The sequence below is a fragment of the Amblyomma maculatum genome, chromosome 11 (genome assembly GCF_055883805.1).
Source record: "Amblyomma maculatum isolate TAMU_Amacu chromosome 11, ASM5588380v1, whole genome shotgun sequence".
In the NCBI taxonomy this organism is placed as follows: Eukaryota; Metazoa; Arthropoda; class Arachnida; order Ixodida; family Ixodidae; genus Amblyomma; species Amblyomma maculatum.
The window spans coordinates 162,029,075-162,055,981 of NC_139354.1; the positions used below are offsets into that span (position 1 = coordinate 162,029,075).

At 49.8% G+C, this 26,907-nt stretch overlaps 1 protein-coding gene and 1 pseudogene across 1 annotated transcript; both read left to right on the forward strand.

The window, feature by feature from the left end:
• The first annotated feature begins 4,764 nt into the window (after positions 1-4,764).
• Positions 4,765-11,004, forward strand: LOC146175324 (uncharacterized; annotated as a pseudogene).
• Positions 11,005-19,136: 8,132 nt separating this feature from the next.
• On the forward strand, positions 19,137-22,233 carry LOC146175325 (uncharacterized). Its single transcript, XM_084585561.1, has 2 exons — positions 19,137-19,583; positions 21,961-22,233. The coding sequence occupies exons 1-2, from the start codon at positions 19,152-19,154 to the stop codon at positions 22,231-22,233; spliced, it is 705 nt and encodes a 234-aa protein (XP_084441687.1). The 5' UTR covers positions 19,137-19,151.
• The last annotated feature ends 4,674 nt before the right edge of the window (positions 22,234-26,907 follow it).

The window sequence follows — 26,907 nt, forward strand, 5'->3', positions numbered from 1 at the left end:
GGCTACTGTAGAGATCTGTATAGAACTCCTCGGCTACTTTGACTATCTTTCCCATATTAGTGATGATGTTGCCCGCCTTGTCCCTTATCGCATACATCTGGATTTTGCCTATGCCCAATTTCTTCTTTACCGCTTTAAGGCTTCCCCCGTTCTTTACAGCATGCTCAATTTTATCCATGTTATAGTTCCTTATATCGGCCACCTTGCGCTTATTGATTAGCTTTGATATCTCGGCCAATTCGATCTGGTCTGTTGGATTGGAAGCTTTCATACTCTGGCGTTTCTTAATCAAATCTTTCGTCTCCTTAGACAGGTTGCCGGTATCCTAACTATCCTACCGCCTACTTCTACCGCGCACTCAGTAATGATATCTCTGAAATTATTGTTCCTTCCCTCTATGGTAATGTCGCCATCCTCAGTTAGAGCTGAAAACCTATTCTGTAGCGAGAATCTGAACTCTTCTGCCCTCCCCCTCACCGCTAATTCGTTGATGGGTTTCTTTCTTACTAATCTGTTGCGTTCCTTCTTCAGATTTAGGCTAATTCGGGACCTCACCATCCTGTGGTCACTGCATCGCACTTTCCCGATTACCTCTACATCTTGCATAATGGCGGGGGTTGAACACATGAAGTCGATTTCATTTTTAGTCTCTCCGTTAGGACTTTTCCATGTCCATTTCCGGTTCTTCCGTTTGCTGAAGAACGTATTCATGATTAGTAAGTTATTGCGCTCTGCAAACTCAACTAGTAACTCCCCCCTGCTATTCCTAGAGCCAATGCCATAGTCACCTACTGCCTTGTCTCCTGCCTGTTTTTTCCCTACCTTGGCATTGAAATCGCCCATTAGTACAGTATACTGCGTCTTTACTTTTCGCATTGCCGATTCTGCATCTTCATAGAAGCTCTCAACTGCCTAGTCATCATAACTACATGTAGGTGCATAGGCCTGTACAACCTTCAGTTTATACCGCTTATTAAGCCTAATTACGATGCCTGCAACCCTCTCATTAATACTATAGAATTTATCTATATTACCCGCTATATACTTATTGACAAGGAAACCTACTCCTAGTAGTCGCCTCTCTGGTAAGCCTCGATAACACAGTACATGCCCATCCTTCAGTACAGTATATGCCTCATTCGGCCTCCTAACCTCACTAAGCCTTATGACATCCCATTTCATGCCCTCTAGTTCCTCTAACAGCACTGCTAAGCTAGATTCACTAGCTAGGGTTCTAGCATTAAACGTTGCCAGGGTCAGTTTCCAATGGCGGCCTGTCCAGCGGAGCCAGGCTTTCTTAGCACCCCCTGCTGCGTCACAGGTCTGACCGCCGCCGTGGTCAGTTGTTCCGCAGCCGCTGGTGACTGAGGGCCGGGGTTTTATGGAGCTTATCATAGGAGGTTGCGGCCAATAGAGGCTTTTCAAAAATTAGCGCCATCTAGTGAAAGAAACAGAAACTGTACGTGGCGGCCATGTTTTTTTCAGTCCGCCCGCGGCTCCCATCGAGTACGCTGTCAATGTGCGCCTTCGTAGAACCCGTGCATGCACCGAAAGTTGCATTGGAATGCTCACAAGCGACTGTTTCATTTTTCAACATCACAGCAGTCGCTGTTAGCTCCAAGCTCTAATCGGAATGATGCCAGCATGTTGTTGCGTGCCCTTCTGCAGCCAGTGCACCATCGTAGACGCGCACGGAATCAAGGTGTACGCGCGTATGCGACCGTTCGTTTGCAGTCCTAATCGGCTTTACAAGGGTCACTTGCATCATGTAAAGCATTACCGCTCGTCCCTCTGTCTGTGAGCTAGTCCCTCTGTCTGTGAGCTAGCTCACAGAATGCGCTATCACTTAAAATAGCAATGTTGTTTTGAGCGTTATGGAGCCTTGTGAACTTGAAGGATAAGCTTATGCTGCGATGGAGGACACGCGAGAAGGAGCAATGCATGAAATTGCACAATGCAACGTGCAACGCTATTGTGCAAATACGTTCTTTGAAACATTTTGCACGTAGGTTGCATTTACCACTGTGTATTAGATTTAAGACACGGGCATGATTACCGAAACTACTTTTCACAGTCGTACGAAATGGTAGTGCTTGGTGCAGAGAGCAATACGGTTGTCTAGTGCGCCCGAGGTGCGTGTTTCACGCTGCAAAAGCAAGCGGCTAAAAAACGCGCGGCGTCTAGAAAAGCAGGAAAAGATGACATCCCACTAGTGTGTTGTAACATGCTCACGTGCAGCCAGTATCGACCGGTCCACGTCCAGAGCGCGCAGCTGAGGTTTTATACCTGCCAGCGGGGCCGATAAAATAACGAAGCGTGCGCTTCACTTTTGTGAGTTTTTTCGAGTCATCCAATCGTTCGCTAATTCACAGGTACCCGAGATTCACTGGAATTTTTAAATATGTCGATTTCTTGTTTATTCCCTCTGTCAGAAAGTAAACATTTGAAGCCGTAATCTCATATGAAAGCGCTGACGTTGAAAGCTTCGAGGAACTCTGAAGAGAAGGAACTCGGCTGAAACGAAAAGAAATTTGAAAAGTCAACTCACATTACTGCGGAGTGTTCGTGCTTTGTGCAACTGGCTGTGTTCATAAAATAAGATTTATATTATATCATATCGTTATAGAAAAATTAGGGGGTCACTTAAGCTCTGCCGTTAAAGGTATAACGCGATAGGGTCTCTCTCATACACACACACGCACGATGTTTTCTTTCTTCACGTTTATATTTTAGCTCTTTTATTTATTTGTTTATTTATTTATTTATTTTATTTACCAAATACTGCAGGCCCTAACTGGAGGGGGCGAAAAGAATACAATGCAGTGAAAGATGAATTCATCAAAAGTAACATACCACACACAAGTGTAGTATGTTATATGTTGTTATGTATGTTATATTTCTATCATTTCTTTATTTATTTTTATTTGACGTATATTTTTATATAACGCATGTGTCAGCAACAATCGGCTTTCCATTCTGAGCAATTTGACAGTTTTGAACACATTCTTCAATTATTTCAATTAATCAATTACACATTCTAAATTTTCTTTCTTAGCATCACCAAGCACTGGTTTTTCATTCTGACACCTTTAAGCAGCCCTTACTTTCCAATTTTTCCTTTTTTTCGTTTTTTTATTTCATCAATTGATCAATTAATTAGAAAGATTTTATTAACTCGTCATCGCCTATCGCACACCAATCAATATTCAATCACTGGAAGCACAAATTACCATGGTACTTTTTTTTTACGCAGCCCCCGATTATTTCCGAGACTAATGCCAACTACTGCGTCGACGGCATGGGAAGGAAAGTGCTAAGCACCAGTCCAACTTACCTCAAATTATGCACGATCCTTTTATCATAAAATAAAATGCATCCTCACTCATTTCATCAACCAAGAATCTTCCAGAAACCGCCAGGGACCGAAGAGCGGTCCAAGCACAGCACACTAGGTTAAAATGTGAAAAGCGCGAACAGAACGGCGAGCGCTGACGGACGGACACAAAGCGAACGGATGGAGCGAACAAAATATGGCGGCCAGCGCGGGATCAGCAGCCGCTCACGGTTGCCAGGCGTACTTTTGTAAACCCTCTATTACTGCACCAGGGTGGCCAACTCCTGTTCTGGTGAGAGAGTGGGTTGCCGGAGGTGTTCACCGGCATCAGGTCGCACCCCAAACCTGTTTATGCAATTCCATCGACACTCATATTTTTTCTTTTTTTCATCCGGTGGAGAATTGCGCGGCACCGGGATTTGAACCCCGGTCCTCTTGCCCCGGACCGCTACGCCACAGCTGCACCCAGTGTGTGTGTAGGTGCTAAAAAATGTTTAATTTAACCACATATTTCATTTATTGCATCCTTCTAACTATCTGCATTGGCTAGAACGTTTCGACAAACCGTCAGCCGTCGACGCATTTTTTAAATTTTTTTTTACCAATTCCCTCTCTTGCGCTCTCAGTGGAAAACATTTTCTGTAAAACTGAATGAATTACAAACTGACTGTCCCCTCAAACTTTTTTCTTATTCTCTTGCGCAGAGGGTGAACGCATGTTCAGACCATGCTGGCTGAGATGAATTATTAATGTTCACCATTTAACACTGTGCACAATATTTACTGCTCAATATAGACGCGCGTGTAATCCCCAACAATTGATAAGGTATAATTTTACCTCCTGTAAACGCCCTGGCTTCAAAAGGCTATTACGCTGCTTAATGGCCGCATCAGGCGCTCAGCGGCAATCACCTGCGCTCGGGCGAAAGTGATTGGAAACTGCATCGGAATTCAGAACCCACTGTATAGGCAGCCCAAGCAAGTGGGGATATAAAAACTCTTATTATGGTAAATTTTATCATTGGTCCGTGCATTAGTTTCATAAAAACAGCAGTTATTACAATTGCAGCAGTGCTTGTCTAATTAAAGTTTGGTTTGGTTTGTGGGGTTTAACATCCCAAAGCGACTGAAGCTATGAGTGGAGGATGCGGAAATTCCCACCCCCTGAGGTTCTTTTACCCTTTGATGAATGATGGGATACATAGGCCCCACTTGACGCGCCGACTTTCTTTCTACATTGAACGCGAAATCAAAACATATCACGGCTTTGAGTGATGTGGCTCCCTCTATGACGATTTAAAGAAAACATTCACAGCTATTTTCTATGCTTAGCAGCAGGTGGAGCCACAAATTTCGTCAGTTCTTTTTGCTTCGCTTTTTGGTCCCACTTCGAGTTTTTCTCGTTTTGGAAGCTGCGTGAACTGCTATGAGATGCCTGGTGAGTAAATTTGCCTATTTCTTGCACTATAACAATGTTTAGAGAAAACGAATGGCGTGTAAGTTATCACTTTCTGGCAAAAATACCGTTCCATGTATGAATCTTGTGGCAGTGGTGTGTTTTGATGCCTGTAGTGTTAGGGTTAGCGAGTCTAGTGTGTGCGCAACTATGATCCTGGAGCTGAATGCCACAATTCATTTTTTTTGCGTAGGAGAACGAAAAAGCCTGAGCCGGGAGGAAGCCTTGGAGCTTTATTTTAGTTTACCGGACAAGTCGAATGACAGCGCCGATGAGTACTGCGATAGCTCTGACGATGAAGACTTTGTGCTTGGAAGCGCTGAGAGCAGCGAAGAGGACGAGGTTCCGCTACCACTGCCTGTTCCCTGTACAAGCAAGGGCAAAAAAAATGCGCGCAAGCCGTACTCCGGAATAAGAAAAAAACTGAAAAAAGTCAAGGAGCTCCCTGAAGGCTTAGATGATGATGTTACAGCCAGCCAGTGGGACATGTCCAAATTCATTGCGACGATTCCGACAAATCATAATGCATCTGGATCACAGATCTTGGAAAGAAGCACTGCCATTGAAGCATTCATGCTGTATTTCGATGAGGACGTGATCAAACATATCGTGGATCAAACAAACTTATATGCAGCAACAACCAACCGCAAAGGATGGACGACACTCACGTGCTTGGAGCTTCGTGCCTACCTCGGAGTCCTGCTTTTGATGAGTGTGAATAGCATGCACCACCTGCAAATGTACTGGTGATCAGACAGCCTATTTCATGTCAAAGAAATCGCCCAAGTGATCACCTACAAACGATTTCAATTTATAACAAACTGTCTGCACCTCAACGACAATGAAAACATGCCGGACTATGGCTCAGAAGATTTTGACCGTGCATACAAAGTTCGGCCATTGATAGAGATGATGAACGAGAGGTTTCAGGCCCACTAGCCATCCAGTCACCTCGCCGTTGATGAAAACATGATTCTCTTCAAAGGTCGCTCAAGCATGAAACAATACATGCCAGTGAAACCGAAAATCAAGCGAGGGTACAAAGTGTGGTCTCTAGCTGATTCTGAGACGGGCTATCTCCTCAAGTTCCAGCTCTACGAAGGCAAGAGTATGCAGAAGCCAGATGACAGAACCTTGGGCGAACATGTTGCACTAACTCTGGCCGATGGTGCTGTCCCTGCTGGCTCACATTTATTTTTTGATAATTTCTTCAGCTCCACTATGTTGCTTCAAGAGTTGCGAGAGAAAGATATCCTTGCTTGTGGCACATTTCGAGTGAACAAGAGGGATCTGCCACCAGAAGTCAAAGTCGACAACAAACTGGAGCGAGGGTCCTACATTTCGCGGAAGAAGGCTGACGTGGAAGCCTACCAATGGCGAGACTCTAAAATGTGCACATCATGTCCAACTATCATGACCCAGAAAGCGTTGTGCAAGTCCAGCGAACCGTTCAAAACGGCAAGAAAAAGGCAGTGGACTGACGATGTGTTGTGAAAGAATACAATGCATGGATGGGTGGGGTGGATAAATTCGACCAGAAAAGGAATGCCTATCCAGCAGACCGCCGTTCAAAGCGCTGGTGGAGCGCCACGCGTAACGCCAGAGTGTTACGCGTCGTCTGCTAGCACTGCCCCTGGACCCTTCGAGAAGGCGCTCGTGTAGTTGTCGCCACCTTTAAAAAAATAGAGGAGCCTTACTTGGTCATCCCTAGAGAGCTGACATTTGTGCTGTAACCACTAGGCGCATTTTATGGTGTGCTGTCCTCAGCTCAGGAGAGCCTAGAACTCCAATCCAGTCCTCATTCATGCCAAGCAGACTTGACATACTGATTCCATAGAGCAGACAAAAAAAGAACTGCCTTAAAAACTGCATGCTCTCAGGCCATCTGCACATATTGGCAGTTGGTCACTGATTCCAGTATTGAGGAGAGCACTACTGCAAGCCCATGAAAAGGGAAATGAGGCCCTGGAGAAACCCCAACCTATATTGGTTTTATGAGGCCCCATTTCAGCATTCATGGGCTCCAAGATGACACTGGCAATGCTACTTTCTTGTACGCATGCCAGCTAATCGCACTGACTCAGTTTCTGAATTCCTTATAGTCGGTCGAGCTCCCTCTTTCCCTCGGTCCGGCTGACTGCCTAATGTGGAACCTGCCAGCGGTGTGGCCTCCAGCCATGAATAATCCAATACTTTTTTCGAAAATCACTGGCACACATTGAACATCACTTATGCCGGCAGTTAATTTCCAGATACTTGCAGCATCTCTTGCATCAACGGCTGAAATATATCTGATCAGCACATGAAAATAACACTGCCAATACCTTGTTGCTCCGGTAGTAGCGCAAAGCAATACAGCCGACATTCAGATCGAGGATAGCAGTGGAAAACAATGCCATTAGAAAGTGGCATGCAGGGGTTGCCAATGATGAATGAGAACGAGAATTTGCATCGCATGACATGTGTAATGCCATTTGTCCATCCCTACAAATGTGGCATCACGGACACCAACCTTTCCGAACATTTGGCTGGCCTCGTTACCTCCCGTTTGGTACTTCCTCACCCGAGCACGTAACTGTCACGCGACATCAGTTGTCTTTGTAATGCTGCTCTCAGTGCACATGAACTCAATCGTGCCCTCGAACGCCGTCGCAACAGCCGCAGTGTGCCTGGAACAGACAATATCACCTACAAGATGTTGAGCAATCTCAACAGGCAGCAATGCCCTGCACTGCTTGCAGCCTTCAATCAAGTGTGGAAGTGTGCCACTGTGCTACCAATACACAAGAAAGGGAAGCCAGTTGGTGCACTTACATAATACCGGCCAGTTTCACATTTGGTGCGGGCAAAACCTTAGAGGCCATCGCCCTTGAGAGCCCTGAAGGGATTGCCTCAACACACAATATCCTGTCACCGGAGCAATCTGGATTCCGTAGGAAAAGATGCCCAGCAGACTCCATCAACCAAGTCACTTCAATTCTTGAGAATGGACAAAGCCAAAAAACACTGCGCATTTCTAATATTACTGAACACACGCAGTGCATTCGACTTGCTTCCCCATGAAGTAGTCTGAGTGGGAAACGTCCAAAGGACCCCTTAAAACATTACTCGAGGCGTTCCCCAGGGCCGCGTGCTGAGCCCTTTGCTATTCAACCTCGCACGACTCGCCAGTTGCCTACCGAGGACTGAGCACAGGTTGCGGCTTGCAATCTATGCAGACGACATCGCCATAGTCGCCTTTGGCAGACGACATCGCCCTAGCCGCCTCTGGCCCCACCCTGTACAACCCAGATACTAATGACCTGCAAAAGTGACTACTTGGGCGGAATTGGCCTCTCCACCGCACCGGAGAAAACTGTCGCCATCATGTTCTACCCACGAGTAGCGGCCTCAACGAACACTCCCCCCTTTGCCTTCGCGTCTATCTAGCTTCGAGCACCGACCCTGCCCCCCCTGAGAATCTCCGAGCAACAACCCACTCACGCATGGGAGAAGTGTTGAGCGACTTGGACTTTGTCGTGAGAGACACGGGAGTACAAGATGACCTCGCACACACGTCTATACAGATGGGTCCGTTTTCTCGGATGGCAACTCTGCCACTGCAACGTGTTTCGTGCCCGCTCTTCGACTTCAAAAGCATGCAGCACTACTACTCCTCAACGTCAGCAGTGGCAGTGGCGCTGCGTCTTACTGCAGACATTCTGGTCCCCTCACATAACATCTGTGGCCATTCTGTGTGACTTGCGTTCTACGTTCATACAGTTGCGACATTCCCAATGCAGTGCGATCTGTGTACAGTGGCTCTAAGCTGTGTTTCCAGGATGAACGCGGGTACGACACTGTGCTGCATGTTGGAGAGGCAGGAAACGAGGCAGCAGATCGACTGGCTGAAGCTGCACACGACAATCCAGCAGTTTCATTCTGTGAATCAGTTACGCGCTTTGATGTTGCTCGTCCCATCATCCACTATAACATCACTGTGTGTCACCCCGATCCTCGAGTGGTCTCTGGCAAGCGCTCGTGACAAGCAACAAAGTGCAGCAAATGTGTCTCCGTAAGGAAGCTGCACTTCGACAGATTGATTCACCACTAGCAAAAGAACAAGCATTTCGAGGGCAGTCACAGCGAAGAAGTGTCGCCTGCGTCAGCTGCTAATTATGTTATAGTAGACCTTGCCACTGTGAGTGCGCTTCTCTTGCGAGCGTTGTGGCATGCAAAATGTGCTGTGGGAGTGTGGAGGTAGTGCGAGGTGATTGGGATTATGACGTCGTGATGCACCTGGCATTGGTGTACGAAACCTGTGGCGAAGTGCATTCCAAATGGAGCCCACAGAGGATTGACGGCTCAAAGCATTGCAATCCCTCTAAAGTAAACGTTCTCGCGGGCAACGCAAAGCTTCCAACTGGCAGTGGCCAAACGGCCATGAACGATATATTTTCAGCCATGGGGCTGTCTGGGCAAGCTATGCATAAGAAACATTTTCAGGATTACCTGATAAACGTCCTAAAGCCCGCTAACACATGAGCTGCAGAGACCGTGATGGGGCAGTGTGCACGTGAAGCGGCGACTCTGTACGAAAAGTTGTGCTTAGGCAACCAAAACAATATCTCTGTATGCTCCGATGTGGAATGGATAATGCGGAGCCACTCGTCGCACATTGGCGTTGGAACTCTGGTTGAACTATTCACCGGCTATGTGCTCGAATATGTTGTCCAGAGTAATTTTTGCTTAGGCTGTGAACTCTGTCCCAAACCCGACACTAGGGGATATGAGGAGTGGAAGAAAAAGCACCAGTGTCAGAAGAACACTGAGTACAAGTCAGGACAAATGGAAGTTGAGGCAGGGCTCATTTTATTCTAAGGATCTATTCATTGCCAAAATCTCTGCTACACGACTGTACTCTGTGATGGGGACAGCCGCACATTTGATGCCATAAACCAAGCAGACGTTTATGGGTTTATCCCAGTGCAGAAAGAATATTGCGTAAACTAAACAGTTGAGCACATATATTGGCCGCGCCCTAAAGTCACATGAAGGTGATGTAAGCAACACGAAAAGGGGTGACATGAAGGGGATGTAAGAAACATGCAAAGGGCTGTCATGGCTACATCACCATGTGACATCTACAGATGCCCGCCCTAACCACTCATTGTGCCTAAATGGCACAGTGTCATGGTGTGGGCACAATTTTGCACATGCAAAAGGACAGCAACCACCCAAACACAGCAATTTGCCAAGAGATGTTGCTTATGTGCTGCTACCACTTTATGAGTCGCTGTCTGAGTGGAAACTGCTAGAAAGGTGTTTTCATGAAAAAACACAAAACTATAACAAGAGTTTCCACTCAGTAGAATGGAATTTGGTTGCTAAAGAGCAGCACTCCTCGCTGTTTGCATTCGAAGCAGCTGTTGCTGAGGCAGTACTTCACTTCAATACAGGTAGCCAGCATCCCGAGCTGCAATATTAGATGAGCTGAAGACAAACCTATTCACGACGAGCCTTTCACCTTCTACGCGCGTGTGCCAAAGGGTGTTCTGAACACCGATCTATGCAAGGATCTAGTGAAGAGGTTCTGGAAACATGAGTTAGGTGATGTACAGGATTTTGATGCAGGTCGTTTTGAAGTTCACTTCAAAACGAGGGCAGCGGTAGATCGCTTTTTAGCTCAACCCGTTGTCAGCGCGAAAGGTCATGACATTCCGTTCAAGTATAGAGGGGTGCGTACGAAAACAGTGCACGTGTACTGCTTCGAACTTGATCAGCCCGAAGTTCTCCTGACCAGAGAACTGGATGCCTATGGTAAGATTGTGGGGAGAGTGATGGAGCATGTGCTTGGGTTCCCTGATGTCCCATTAGGAAATGTCAGGGTCCATATGGAGATGACCAAGGAGCTGCCAAATCTCTTGAAAATCGGGGAGAAGACAGTACAGTGTGAGTACGCCGGTGTGGTGCGTGTGTGCTGCAAGTGCGGCGGTGTGGGACATCTCTCCGCAGTGTGCATGACGCCACAGTGCTTGCTGTGCGCTAAGTTTGGGCACGAGACGTGCGATGCACCTCGTCCCATGTGTGGCGGCGACCACCAATACGCCGATCGCACTAAGCTGACATACTCGACGGTAGTAGCAATCCCGGAGGAGGCAGAGGTGCCTCCAGGGAATGTTTCATCACCAGGTCCATCGTCTGAGGCTGCCATCACGCACGTGGAGACAAGCTAGGACGAGGGAGGCCTAGCAGCAACCATCGTGCCGAGTGGAGCTGCCGAGGCTGCCCCCCATGCAGAGGCTGATAGCGGCGCTCGCGCGAGCACCTTTTCGGGCCCTTTGGCTCCGACGTATTTCAGGTCCCCGCTGGCGCAGGCAGCACAGGGTAAAGCTGCTCCTCCCCCTCTTCCTGCAGAGCGACGTGACCAAGCGGTGATGCTGGACAGAGCAAAAGGCATCGGAGAAATCGGTCGCCCCAACCGATGCAGAGGCGGCGGGAGCTCATTTTATGGCAGTGCGGACAGCCGGGAAACGCCGCTTACGTGGCGGCATTGCCAACCGCTAGAGGAACGGCTCGGAACAGGACTCTGATGGAAATTCAACCTCGTCACCCTTGATTCAGCTCCATGCGGAAAGGCCGAAGGTGGAGATCAGCGGTGGTCTGTTCGCGGTGCTTTCGGACAACATCGGCTCGGACACTGAGATGGACGACAGTGGTGAGAAGAATTCTTCAACACCTTGTGTCCAATGCGAGGGTCTTAGTTGCGACTGCTTGGATTTATCGTCGACTACTTACCCCTCGTCGTCCAAAGCTGCATCTGACGCCTCGGACGAGGAAACCCCCAGTCTCTTGCTCCTTTCTGCTGTGTTCTTCAGCTAGCGCTTTTTCGTTGTCCCAGTTTTGTTCTATTATTATTCTGTCGCAGTGCTAGCTGTTCTATCTTAAAAAATAAACCACCATGGCTTTCTCTCTAGCCATTGCCGCTTTAAATTGCCGCGGCATCTCGCTGTACGAAAAAGCAGAGGTCATCGAACTCGCGTGAGCTAAGAATATAGATATCCTGGTTTTGCAAGAGACTTTTCTCTATCGCTTAAGTCTGATCCGGAACTTTGACAGAACCTTTGGCACCAGATCTTTTTGGAGCTATGGAGCATCGGGCTCCTGCAGCATTGCCATTATTTTAATTAAACGTTTTCACAGTAAAGTCCTGCGCCACTCTAGAGATTCTGATAGTTGTGTTTTGTCTGTTGATCTTGATTGCGACTTATGCATGGTGAATGTGAATGCGCCATGCAAGGGCTGTGATCAGGATGCATTCTTTTCGTCTTTGGATGCACACCTGGTTGGTCCTTCCAAAGTTGTTTTTGTTGGGGATTTTAATTGTGCACTCGATGTCACAGACCGAGTGTCACATCGCGGTACCGCGCCGAGGCGGGACCACAATGGGTCGCAAACACTTGGGGCAATAGTGAATGAGCTAGAACTTGTTGATGCATGGAGCTCGCTCCACTCAGGACAGTTAGGGATGAATTGGTCTGGGAGGCACGTGCAGAGCAGGATTGATAGGTTTCACGTTTCTTAGTCACTGGTGCCCAGCATGCAATCTATGTGGATATTTTCCACAGCCCTTAGCGACCATAAGTTATTCTCTGTTTTTTTTTCACGGTTCGGTAGTTCCTCACAAGGGACCGTGGCTTCTCAATCCACGATTATTACTAGACCAGAAGGCAGTGGCTGACATTAAGTTTCTTTTAAGATCCAATCTGAATTATTCTCTCAATGGTGCTGGTTAGGATAGAGTGAAGGCTAGTGTACGCGATTGCTGCAGGTCCTGAGGAATGCGCAGGGCACGTGAGGAGATTAAAATAGTCTCTGATGCAATACTCCTGCTTTTCGCGTCTCTCTCCGAGGGACCGGGTGCGACCGCTGCACTGCAGTCACTTCGCAAAGAATATCGCACTCTCCTCCAGTGCAGATGGAATCGCTTGATGGCCACACTGCGTACTGAAATAGGAAAGTGAGACGTGGTGCAGTAAACATCTGCTCCGACGCCACTTAGCATGTACAGAGTCCACTCTTTGTGCTGTAGCTGACCCCGTACAGGTTCCATTGAAAAAACATCCGAGGGCATTTTGAAATTGGCAAGGCAGTTCTATGTTAATTTCTATACAGCTCCCCCTCAAACCAACAACCTCTTTTCCTTTTTGAGAGGCTTTGTCAGATACTCAAAGGGAGGGGCTGATCACTCTCCTGTGTGGGGACGAGTAGAGACGTAGTGACCTGCCAGTGTGGCATCCCATCACGTTCCTGAACTGTGACTACCAGCTTAACGCGAGATGTCTGTCCAGAGGGTTAACTTTGTTCCTTGGCGATCTATTAGGTTCTTATCAGGCTTGTTGCGTACCAGGCCGCTCCACCCAGCTCCATGGTTTCACCTTTAGAGATCTCTTTCTTTGAGCGCAGGCGCGTAATCTGTCAGGCTCCTTTGTTCTTTCGACCAGGAAAAGGCATTTGACATTATTAGTTATACCTACATTTTCAGACTGTTAGAGGAGGCTGGCCTCCCCTCTGATATTCAGAGGATGGTGAGTCTTGTACTCAAGGTCTACCTCTGCTGTAATAGTTGAAGGTACGGTGTCGCAGGCTTTCGATGCAGGCTGTGGAGTTCTGCAGGGATGTCCTCTGCCACGTGCCCCCATGTGCTTACAATGAACTCCTCCTTCAGAGACTAGCAAAAGACTCCCAGATAGGCAGGTTCCCGTTACCGTCAAGCTCTCTGCCTGTCCCCATGTTTGCCTATGCAGACGACCTGACTATCGTCGTTCCAGATGAAGCATCTGTGTGCTCCGTCCTGGACGTTATAAAAGGGTACTGCAGGGCGAGTGGGGCCGCATGACGCAGCAAGTGGCCAAAAAGCTGGAGGACTACCTCTGGACGCTGCGGCTGGTTGCGTGCCCCAATATGCACTCCTCAGAGAAAGCGGAGCTTCCTAGCATAGACCTCGAGAAGGTGAGTATGCCGCGTTTGCGCTCGCCCTCCAATTCTCCCACCAGGTAGTCATCCCAGGCGAGGCCTCCCTCTCCCCCTGCCTTCTCGCCATGCTTGACGCGACACATGAGGCAGCAGTTCCTCAAGGAGCAGCCTGTGGACCAGCCGCCCTCCAAGCAGCCACAGCGCAAGCAGAAAGGGGCGTCGCAGAAGGATCACTGGAACGTTCCTGGATGTGGTGAGTGATACCCACCGTACTAACCCCTTTCCGCCACCTTCTTGCCCTGCAGATGCTCACAGCGTTGCAGCTGCCGCGGCACCTGGGCCCGCAGACACAGCTGGCCAAACCTCGGAATATTCGTCCAGTGCCAACCCCCCCCCCCCCCCCCTTTGCAGGCGACTCAACAACCCTCACCTCTGCTAAGACCATTGACCACCAGACAAAGCAGCGAATAGCCTGGCATCCTACACAGCTCACGGACAGGAGTCCCAAGCTGATGCCCCTACAACAGAGGTAAGTATTTCCTCCCTCCCACCTCCTAATGAGGTTTCCGCCCCCGCAGGGAATCAGGATGATGGCGGCTGGATTCAGGTGCAGCGAAAGGCCAGATGCTAGCGCAATCGCAACCTGCCCAGGCTGACCACAGTCCTCTTCCGTCCATCGGAACGTGGCCTCTCCCCCAGGGACATCGTGAAGGAGGACAACAGCACCTTCCTCTACAGCTTCCCTGCAGTCCTGGAGGTTCGAGTGAACACTAAGCAGAATATCATCGCCGCAGACGTGTCCACGGAGGCTGCCCGTGTCCAGCTCCTGGCCCTCTTCTCACTGCTGACCACACCCGTACGTGCGTTCGAGGCTTCCCAACAGAACAACTACGTGGGAATGGTGTACGGCGTCACAGGGAGGTGAGCGACAGCGTCGTGGCCGACTCCATTGAGGCTGACGTGGTGATAGTCAGCCTGAGGCGCGGCGACCAAGCCGTGACAATCCGGTTTGCTGCTCCACCTCCAGACCACGTCCTCTTCTCCAGGATGCGGTTCCCTGTCTGCCCCCTCATGGCCCGCCCCCTGCAATGCCCCTGTGCCGAGGGTACAACCACACCAGGTCTGCCTGTCCCCGACCGCCACGCTGCACCACCTGCAGTGGGCCCCACCTCCGGAAGGACTGCACAGCCTCTGCTCCGAAGTGCAACCACTGCAGTGGACGCCACAAGGCCTCGGACCTGTCCTGTCCACGGTGGAAACAGCAGAGTAAGTTCCTACGCAGGAACCCCAACCCAGAGGCAAGGCGGTCCATCGTCACAGAGCTGTGCCAGCACCATCTAAATTTTTCAAGGCCTGCGCGCTTTCCTTCTTTGCCTATCTGACGTCACACTACTTTGACCGTCGACCTGCCTCGACCCTTCCGCGACCCCCGCATTCGACGGGCACTAACACCCTCCTCGTCTCTTCGCACGTGTCAATCAGCAGTGCAACGTCGCCTCAAATTGCCGGATGCGCGTGTGTCAACACGTGGTGCCGAGTCTTATTGCTCTTGTGCTTGTGAGTTCCGAGTGGAAAGTTGTGAATTTGTGCTTGGCGCTTGGCCTGGGCTTCCTGTGGAAGCGATGGGTCGCTGCTGCGTTCCCAACTGCAAAGGAAACTACGAAAACGGACCAAAAGTGCGTGTTTTCTTTCCCTAATGAAGCTCGTCGGATTAAGTGGGAGCGTGCCGTTTGTTGCGACGACTTCGACATCCACACCCTGAGAGACCCTAAGTTATGTTGTCGCTGCGCATTGAATTGAAATCGTTGAAGGGTTATAATTTGTTATGATGCTGAAATTTCGACAAGGAGCGGTATGAAATTCAAGGTGTCGCAAAATTTGCGCAACCTGCAGGTTTGAGTAATTGTTTTTTTCGCTATATGTAAGGCAGGGTTTTTCAGAGGTCAAATTGATGCCATTTTTTTGTAATTACTTCACTGTTTGCGACTGCGTCATATCTAAAAATGCCGACACATACCATCGGACTCCGTGGTGACCACGTGTACATTTAAAAGCTGTTTTCTTTTTTCAAATTTAGACTAAATATAATAAGTGTAGTGTTTTTTTAGGGAATGATTTAGGCCATTGGGGTTATTGTATTCCCGTAATAAATGAGACGGCAATAATATGGGTGCATTTGCTACTATACAGGGGCCAGATCCCGCGACGGTTCCGTTCGGGAACTGGTTCCTTTCGCCGCTCCTAATTGGTTGCTGCGTCACGTCCGGCGTGACCCCCAAAACTTCCGGAGGCGGCTCCACGTTTTTCGCCTACGTCACGGAGCGGCACGGGGCGGGGCCACCACTCCGAAAGGAACCGTTTTGCCAGCCGGCGCAGGAACCGCGACGAGTTGGTCTGCTTCGAGATGGAACCGCTCTGCGCTCGCTGTGGCGCCTCATGGCCGTAGTCGAGCGACGGCGCGCGCCGCGCAGCTGCTTGAGTACGGCCGTGGTATCCTTTTTTTTTTTTGTGTGTGTGTGTTTTTTTTTGGGGCAGCGCTTTGCGGGTTTAGTAAACTGACGCAGTAAACAAAAAAAAAAAAGAAAAACGAGACAACGCCTTCTACATGTCTCAGGAGGTTTTGCGGCAACACTGGCTAAGGCTGCATGCTGATCGCGAAGCGAAGTGGGGACGAAGGGGTATGCCGGGCTGCCGTCAGAAGCAAAGGTGCTCTACACGCTTCGATCGCTACTTTGCGATCGGGAGCTCTCGGCCAACAGCAGTGCGACCATTTGAATCCGGCAGTCGTAGAGACAAATAATTCGCGTCCGTAAGTGCGGGCTGAGTTTTCCCTACATCAGCGGAAGGGGAGCAGACGGTGGCTGATTGGGTCGAGTGCAGTCGGATTCCATGTGTCATCGGCTGCGTCCTACATTGACAGCTATTCACGGAAAGGTCGCGCATACTCACGACGCTTGAGCGGCCGATAAGGCTACGGACGCTGCCCCGCTACATAGGCAGGCGCGGACGCGCCGGCGCGGTGCCGGTATCAAGCAGCTCGTTCGTACTCGCAACGGCGGCAGCAACTCCTCCGTCAAAGAGCTAGCGTGATTCGGACTGCATACTACGGGCGTTGTAGACATCGTTATTAGGATATTTGCCACTCTGTGCGAAAGGCAGAACTTACAAAAACTTCACAGCGAGCGAGAAAGCAGATGACGCCGCCGCGCGCGCAATACCATCTAGCGGCGAAGAAAGGTACTCATGAGCCAAGATAATTGCTTGGCAGTTGTTAACAGGATGCTTCTAAGAATATTTCAGTCTATTATTCACTAGTTTGTATTACTATGTAATTATTAGATTTATTTCGTGCTTAACACCACTTTGGTACAAGTATTTGGCACCAGAAAAAGCCACATGCTCGTGATGGACACGCCTACAATCTGGGGCCATCGCTGATTGGCCGCTGTCTTTCCCGTCTTCGCCGTAAGGTGGCGCCCGCTGTCTTGCTGACGTCAAATTGACGTCATCTTGAAAGAGAACGGTTCCCGAAAGGAACCTCCGCTGGATATGGCCCCAGATAGTAGCCTAAACTTTTCCAACTTAAAAGAAAACAGAAGAAAAATACACGGCGGCAGAAAATATTATATTTTGGTTCCTCAGGGACATTTTCCTTCCGGTGTTTTGAAGGTCTGCGAGCTGCATTTCAAACCTGAGTATCTGAGAACAAAGTCCGCCTACATAGATGCTACAGGCAACACAATAGAAGTACCCATGGGCCTTACAAGGTTGACCCCAGACGCAATCCCCACGATTTTTCCGAACAGCCCTGCTTACCTGTCGGACAGCAAGCCAGTGCGCCCAGAGCCGGAAGAAAAAAAGAGCACGCCTTGAGCAAGCACACTTGCAAGAAGCCATCCAGCTTTCAATTTCTGCGCACGAAGAAGAGGAGCGCAAAAACAAGCTGCCCTCATTTGGACATCTCTCGAGGCTCCAAGAAATTGAAATTTCTGACTTTTGGACACTAATGCAAGCTGAAAAGTGTGTCTTATTTGTGCATGTTGATGGCAGTGCTGGGCCACTAGAGGTTGAACGTTCTATAGTAATCAACGAGCACATGGAAATTACAGCCTTTTGGAAAAAAATCCAGCTTTCCAGTGATCAGGTCGCGATTTCATTGAAAACTGATGATTTGCGCACTATCCAGTATGTATTAGACGCAGTGCACAAATTTAAAGCACCAAATGTGTGCCAGCAAGAAGAAAAATTGAAAGCTTGTTTCAGTTTGCTTTTCTCACTCCTCGAACACCTGACGAGTGACGAGCTACTGCCGCGAGAAAACGCTAAAGTGGTCACTTTTCTAAAAGAGCAACTCCAATTATTAGCTGTGAAAGAAGGTGGAGCCATTAGGTACTCAGCAGAATTCCTTGTGTTTGCAAGCCTTCTTTTTACTATTTCTCCACATGCCTACAGATTCCTTCGTAGTTCTGGGGAAATAGCATTACCACACAGATCAACATTAATGAGGCTAAGTAGTCGTTACAATGACAGTCCGGCAAAGGAGCAAAATGAGGGGTTTTTGCGGTACATAAAGAAACGAGCAAATATCCTAAAGCCGCATGAGAGAGTGGTAACATTGATGGTCGATGAAATTCACCTTCAGCAATATTTTGACTTCAAGGGAGGATCACTGAGTGGGACGGCGTCAAACTCTTCTGAAGCGGCAAAAACGGCACATGTCTTTATGACCCAGTCCTTACTCTCAGGCCATAAAGATGTCGCACATATTCTTCCTGTAGTCACTATTGAAGCAAGTCAACTGCACGACGTTCTGGTGAAGACTATTTTGGAATTCGAAAGAGCTGGCCTCTGTTAATGCTGTCATAACCGACAACAACGCTATCAACAGGAAAGTTACGTCGCTTTTTTCCAAACAAAACACAGTAGACATCGTTTATCCACATCGAGCAGATAATCAGAGGCCACTTTTTTCCACTTTTATCCACAGTTTAACAACACAGGGTCGATTGTACGGGTTAATGGGGCATCATTTAAGACTCTGCGAGACTTGCATGCTTCTGAAGAACAATGCTTATCAAAATTTGGGTATAGACTGACGCACAGAGCTTTGAACCCTTAAACTTTGAACGTCAGAATGTGAAATTGGCTCTCAAAATATTCAATCCTTTTGTGGTTGAAGCGTTGTTCAAGAACGTGCGGAAATCAGCTCAATTTACTGTACGCAACAGGCACAGCTAATTTCATTGAGCTGATCAATAGATGGTGGCGCATCGTCAACGTTAAGACCCCGTCGAAGGGCACACACCTTAGAGACCCACTTCAATATCCAATTAGGTGCATGAATGATGCACAACTAGAGTTTTTAAATTCCGTTGTGAACTGGCTGGACATGTGGAAGGATGTAAAAATGGATACTGGAGCCCTAACAAAGGACACGCATGCAGCTCTGCAGCTCACATCTTACTCTCTGATAGAGATCAGCAGATACTGCATTGAAGAACTCCGTTTAGACTACGCTCTACTCGGAAAGTTCCAAACTGAGAGCCTAGAGGCCAGGTTTGGCCGGTACCGCCGTTTTTCTGGCTCGAATTATCATGTTTCAGTCCAACAAATATTAGAGTCAGAAACGAAGATTAGACTTCAGGACTCTTTGATCCTCCCAGAGATGAAAGAACTCTGCAAGCCATCGGTAACAGCAGTCGACGAAAAAAGGCTTCCTGAAGATTACAAAATTATTTTAACAGAAAACGACTATAAAGGCAAGGAAGCTTCCATGCCAGCAATAGCTTATATAGACCCTTTACAGCGCGAGCGCATGGGCGCTGCCATATTTGATCATGTGACCCTTCCGCCATCGCTGGCCTTCGGGCCTTCTGGTTTGACGGCTTTCGGCACGCTAGTACTCGGCTGCACAGTGCGGCGTACCCGCTATCGCTGGGGACAACGAGCTTGTAGACAGGCAATAAACTTCATGTGAATGCCTATAGTATGTGTAGGTGCTAAAAAAATGTTTAATTTAACTACGTAGTTCATTTATTGCGTCCTCCTAAATGTCTGCATTGGCTAGAACGTTTCGACAAACCCATCAGCCGTCGATTTTTTTTTTTTTTTTTTTGCTTTTTTATCAATTCCCTCTCTAGTGCTCTTTGTGGAAAACGTGACTTTCTGTAAAACTGAATAGATTACAAACTGATTATTCTCTCAAACTTACTTTTTCTTTTTTAATTTTTTTGCGCAAAGGGCGAACGCATGCTCAGACTATGCTGGCTGAGACGCATTATGAATGTTCATTTAACATTGTGCACAATGCTTACTGCTCAATATGGACACGCGTGTAATCGCCGACAATTGATAAGATATAATTTTATCTCCTGAAGGCCACATCAGGCGCTCAGCGGCGTTCACCTGCGCTCGGGCGAAGGTGACTGGAAACTGCACCGGAATTCAGAACGCACAGTACGCAGCCCAAGCAAGCGGGGATATAAAAAAATCTTATCATGGTAAATTTCATCATTGGCCTGTGCATTGGTTTCATAAAAGCAGCAGTTATTACATGTATTTCAGCAGTACTTGTCTAATTAAATTTTGGTTTTGTTTGTGCGGTGTTAAGTCCCAAAGCGACTCAGGCTATGTGTGGAGGACTGCGGAAATTCTCATCCCCTTGGGGTTCTTTAATGTGCACTGATATCGAACAAAACACGGGCGCCTGGGTTTTTGGCTCCAGCGAAAAGCAGCCGCTGAGGCCGAGATTCGATCCCGCATATCCTAGGGAATAGTATCTAATTAAAGTAAACAGATTCACTTACATGCCCAAACTACCTTTCCTTCTCTGCGCAATCAATTCGTATAACTGCATAGACATTAATAGCAACGTCAAGGTACCTCTTAACGCCCTGCGAAAAATCTCGGCAGCAGTGCAAAGACTCAACATCCAATTCCTGAGAAAACGTCAGGGTCGTTCTCGCATGGCTATGGCTACTGCCGGTGCTAAAACGAGCTGGGGCGTGCCATTCTCTTCAATTCACAGGCGCTTTCTTGTCCCAGAAAGGAACATGAACTCGTGATACATCTCCCAGAAAAACGGTTGCCTAGGCCATGATGTGCACCTTATGTAGAAAGCGTCTTCTGTTCTTCCGCCAATAAACAGGGTCATTAGCTCTACTTCCTCGCAGAATACTTCGATAATACAGATGACACCTGCATCAAAGCAGCGCTGTTTAAGTCAGCTGGTATTCTTACACAAGATACACAGCAGCAGTTAGCAGTGCGCGCCGATGCGTTCCGAAGGCCAGCAATGACGGCAGTCCTAGTGGCGCCATCTGTTAGGGAAGAGTTGAACTACTCTCTGTAAACGGTCTATAGCTGGATTCTGTGCCCATGCAGCACTAAAGAAACTGCCATTCGAAGCTTGTGCTGACAACCTGACCACACAACACAGAGAACTGGAAATTGATAGAAATGTCCTAATGACAAGCTTAACCAGAGGTGCTCTGAAGTTCCCGCAGCCAGTTGTAATCAACGCAGTGTTGCAAACACAAGTAATATTAGAAAAACTTACGACAAAAGAAAATTCCACCAGGTTCCATGCGGCAGGCAATCAAAGAGACATCCTTATTGCTCTCACGAAGTACCTGCTTTCAGATAACGAGGAAATCTATATATATGCAGGAATGGGCATCATCCTGACACGGTGCTGGATCACATCTTGCGCGCTGCCGCCAACAGGTTCTTGAACTATGTTCAAATAAAAACTGACGGCTTGAGAGCAGGTATAACAGCAAAAGCACAAAAGAGAAAGCTAAAAACTTTACAACAGAATACTGTGAGGCAGCGTATGCATGAACAAATTTGTGCTCTGTATGTAAATATTTTGTAATTATTCAAATAAAGTGCTGTGTGCGCTGCTCCTTTTTTTGTATCTCTTTTTCTGACCTGAAGCTTGAATCTAAGTGTAACTTATCGCGATATATTCGATATCGCTATATATATCAGGAGCAAAAAATTAACATATTCAATGCTGTTTTGTTTTTTTTTACGAAAGTGCAACTAATTACGAGGTGCAAAAATTTTACAGCGCACCCGTGCCACTAGCACACCGCGCTTGTCCTGCTTGCACGGAGGGTCGCAAGGAACGGCCGCTAAGTCAAGATGCGTGACGTCACGAAGGGAATGCGCAGGCCTTCAAGTATTCTAGGTGGCTTTGGCTGTGTTCACAGCAGCCGAGCCAACGCCCCCTTGGAGCCACAGCTCCCCCGCAGGGAAAAGGTAGCTACACAGGTGTCCTCAAGACCAGACCTTCGCCTGCAGCCCAAGGCCCTGCCAAGCCTCCTGCCACGGTGGGTGCGGTGCAACCAGGCGTGACTGGGGCCATCCAACTGGCGGTCCAGACCCTCCCTTCCCAGCTTCCCCCCAACAGAGGGACACCTAAGCTGTACGAGGCAGCTCTCCTTGCAGAGAGCCCTTCTCTCCTTAATCGTGGCGAGGCGTAGAGGAACCGCAGAGAGGCCACACGTCCTCCAGTGGAATGTGCATTCCCTACGCGCTCGCCACGCTGACCTACGAGACATGATTTTGCAGGGAACCCTGAACGTTGACGTCCTGGCGCTTCAGGAGACCAGGATACCTGCGGAATCTGCTCACCTACCGGGCTACACTGGCTACCGTGGCCTGTTCTGCTGTGCCCTCGGTCCATGTGCAGATGACCCGTGCCTGGACCCGTCCCACCCTCAGGACCGACCCCGCACCGCCATCTACGTGCGCAACTCCATCCCGCATACGGTACTAGATGTCGCTGCCAAAGACCTGGGCCACCTCGAGATTTGTGCCATCCGTGTCCGTCTGGGCAACACAGACACCTCGGTGGCCTCGGTCTATGTCCCCCCGGGCGTCCCATGGGATCCTTCCTGCCTCACGGCCCTGCATTGCCGCCTAGGTAATGATGCCGTAATCTGTGGCAACGGCAATCAGTGGTATCGCATGGTTTTCAGCCAGAGCCATATGCAAGGATCAAACAAAGCTGCAAAGTACAAGTGAAATGAGCACACGTTAGGATCTCGCACATTTTCGGAGGGCACCATGTGAGTGATATTAGAAAAAAGCTACCAAGTAGATGAGTGAAATACGTATGTCTTAGGCACACATGTTTTTTCAATGATTCAATAACTGCATCATAAATGCAAAGCGGGAAAGCATCTGCTGCCACAAGGTGTGGCGTGTAAATGCCTTGGTGAAAGATGATGCAGGATGAGTGACTTAGCATGCTGCATTTCCTGCAGCAGTGCTCCTTTCCATGCCATCGAGGTGCCACACTGATTTTTTTGGTCATGTGATCTCTCCAGCCGCCTTCGAAGAACTTCTGCCTTACGCGTGTCGGCAGTCCCCTGGGAACCTTCAAGGTGAGTGGACCTGCGTCGCTCCCTGCCTTCAATTTCGTGCGCTCCTCTCATCGCCACATTTCATCTCCAGCTTTCTGCGCGTTCGGACGCATGCGCGGCTCGCTCCGACGAGTATGCGCGCTTTCGCCGCGTCGCTCGCTCCCCAGCCGTGCTTCTAGACTCCACGCTGCCTCGGAAGCCGTTGTGCGTGTGTTGTGTGAGTGCCGCCGGGCCCCTGTGTGCCCCCTCTGTGGATTTCCACCTGGAATAATCATCGAGAACTCCACCACTCGAATTTTCACCGTGGTCTACTGAGGAAGTGCAACGCCGCCGGCCCCTTTCGGGGTCATGCCAGCACTTCGGCTGCATGGTCCCACCTTGCCGCTGGGACCAACTCATCGCCCCACCTGGTTCTTATCGGACCGCACTCTTGTCCTACCTTCGCTATCAAGGTAAGCCTATAGCGAACTAATCTGCGGTTTCTGCCAATTTTCCCGCTTGACGTTTTTCAGGTTTTGCTGCTATGGAGCAACGTACCCCTCGCCGCGGCGGTCCCAACCAGGAACGCCACCGTACTCGCAGCCTCGGTCGAGATCCGGCATCCTTTCGTGCCGATCTCGAGTGCCATGTCCGGGGCCAACTTGAGGACTTCTATGACAGCCTTCGGTTGCTGACAACCCCCTCCATTGTGGAGGAACCCTGTCACCCCTCCTGCCTCAGGGTCTCCACCGCCCCTCATCTCATCTCCGACTGGTAGCCGCAGCCCATCTCCCCTTGTGACCCGGTTGCGAGCGGCACAATTCCTCAAGAATGCTGCCGACAGCAACCCACCTCCCAAACCTCAGCGCAAGGGAAAGGCCAAGCGCCACCAGCACAAGGTCACCGACGATGCCGCTGCGGCAGCCAAGTCGTCCGACTCTTGTCGGTCACCTTCCATTTTGCTCTCCACCGGACAGCCAGAGGCGTCTCGCCAGGGGCTCGAAGCTGTCATATCAGGTGAGAGCAATACATCTACTACCTTCTTCCCAGCTGGAAAAGAAGACCTTGCTACCCAACTCAAAGCTCTGGATGATGTGCTCGCAACTGCAAACCGTCTTCGCAAGCCTCGTTCCTCGGGGCATTTGCAGGAGCTCACTTCCCAAAGTACCTCTCCATAACTCTTTTGCCGTCTTAGCGGAGGATCTTGAACATCAAGATTCCGAGACGCCCGCTGCCCTAACACCCTCTGATTCGCCTCCTGAGGTTCCCTGGTTCACCTCCTCTGGTTCAGCTTAGGGACAGGCTAACATCTCCACCTCAGAACAGCCTTCTCACTCTAACCACCCGGCGCCTGATCACAATCGGGATACCGGTGGTTGGACTACAGTCACTCGTCGAATCAACTGCCCCAAGGTGACTCGTGTGTCCACGGTGCTGATCACCCCTCGCTCACGTCAGACGTGAGCGCGCTTCCGTCGCTCACGTCTGACGCCCGTCTGCCGCCGCTATGGCTAGGACAAAGTACCAAGCAGCAGTGGGTTCCCGCCGGCACACCTGAGGAATCATCAGTTTCCTGGGAGTGGATTACCGTGTCGTTTGTTCTACGCCGGTAAGTGCGGGATTGCTTGGTTTCAGTGTGTAGCGCGGAATATTTGAGCGTCGTATTTTTTTGGGAGCTTAGAGGGGCCAGCCTGCCGCCACGTGGCTTAAGCCACGATGGTAGGCCACTCCAGGCTGCGGCCTTCTACCTTCTACGCACGCGTACCGAAGGGTGTTTTGAACACCGACCTTTGTAAAGATCTGGTTAAGAGGTTTTCCAAACATGAGTTAGGTGGAGTTCAGGATTTTGGCGCGGGTCGTTTTGAAGTTCACTTCAAAACACGGGCAGCAGTTGATCGCTTTCGAGCCGAACCTGTTGTGCATGCGAAAGGTCAAGATATACCGTTTGAGTATAGAGGGGTGCGTACCAAAACAGTGCGCGTGTACTGTTTCGAGCTGGACCAGCCCGAAGTTCTCCTGACCAGAGAACTGGAGGCTTACGGTAAGGTACTAGGAAGAGTGATGGAGCATGTCCCGGGGTTCCCCGATGTTCCGTCAGGAAATGTCAGGGTCCGCATGGAAATGACCAGGGAGCTGCCAAACCCCTTGAAAGTCGGCGAGAAAACAGTGCAGTGCGAGTACGACGGTGTGGTGCGTGTGTGCCGCAAGTGCGGCGGCGGAGGACATCTGTCCGCAGCATGCACGACGCCGCAGTGCTCGCGGTGCGCTAAGTTTGGGCATGAGACGTGCAACGCACCCTGTCCCAAGTGCGGCGGTGACCACCGGTATGCCGACTGCACTAAGCGGACGTACTCAACGGTGACAGCTATCCCGGAGGAGCCAGAGGGACCTCCAGAGAATGTATCTTCCCTAGGTCTATCGTCCGAGGTCGTCATCACCCACGTGGAGGCAGGCCAGGACGAGGGAGACCTTGTAGCAGCCGCCGTGCCGGGTGGCGCCAACGAGGCTTCACACCACGCGGAGGCTGACAGCGGCGCTCGCGCCGACGCGCCTGAGGTCCCCGCTGGCGCGGGCGCCAGCAGTGGAGAGGGTACAGCTGCTTCTCCCCCTCCTTCTGCGGAGCCACGTGACCACGCGGTCATGCCGGACGGAGTGCAACCGGCACCAGAGAAACCGGTTGCCTCAGCCGATGCAGCGGCGGCTGAGACTGACTATCTGCCCGTGCGAACAGCCAGAAAACGGCGCTTGCGCGGCAATGTCGCCAACCGCAAGAAGCAGGGCTCGGAGCAGGACTCTGATGGGAATTCCACCGCGTCACCCTTGGAACAGCCCCTTGCCAAAAGGCCGGAGGTTGAGATCACCGGCGGTCGGTTCGCGGTGCTCTCGGACGACGGCAGCTCGGACACGGAGATGGACGAAAGTGGTGAGAAGGAATCTTCAACCCCTTGTGTCCATTGTAAGAGTCTTCGCTGCGATTGTTCAGTTATCGTCAACCACTTACCCCTCCTCGCCCGAGGCGGCATCTGACGCCTCGAGTACGGAAACCCCCCCTTAGGAAGTCTCTTGCTCCCCTCTGCTGTGTTCTCTAGCTAGCGCCCTTTCCTTTCCCAGTGTTGTTCTGTTATTAATTGGTCGTAGTGTTCCTTTAAAATAAATAAACCACCATGGCTGCCGCTCTCACCATTGCCACTTTAAATTGCCGCGGCATCTCTCGCCGTCCGAAACAAGCAGAGGTTATCGAACTCGCGCGAGCTAAGAACATAGATATACTGGTTTTGCAAGAGACTTTTGTTTATCGCTTAAGCCAGATTGGGAACTTCGACGAAACCTTTGGCACCAGATCTTTTTGGAGCTATGGAGCATCGGGCTCCCGCGGCGTTGCCATTATTTTAATGAAACGTTTTCGCGGTAAAGTCCTGCGCCACTCTAGAGATTCTGATGGCCGTGTTTTGTCTGTTGATCTTGATTGCGGCTTACGCGTGGTGAATGTGTATGCTCCATGTACGGGCTGTGACCAGGGTGCATTCTTTTCGTCTTTGGATGCATACCTGGTTGGTCCTTCCAGAGTTGTTTTTGTTGGGGAGTTTAATTGCGTGCTTGATGTTACGGACCGAGTGTCCACTCACGGTACCCCAAGGAGGCGGGACCGCAATGGGGCGCAAGCGCTTGGGGCAGTAGTGAGTGAGCTAGAGCTTGATGATGCATGGCGCTCGCTCCGCTCAGGACAGTCAGGCATGACTTGGTCTGGGAGGCGCGTGCAGAGCCGCATCGACAGGTTCTAAGTTTCTCAGTCACTGGTGCCCAGCATGC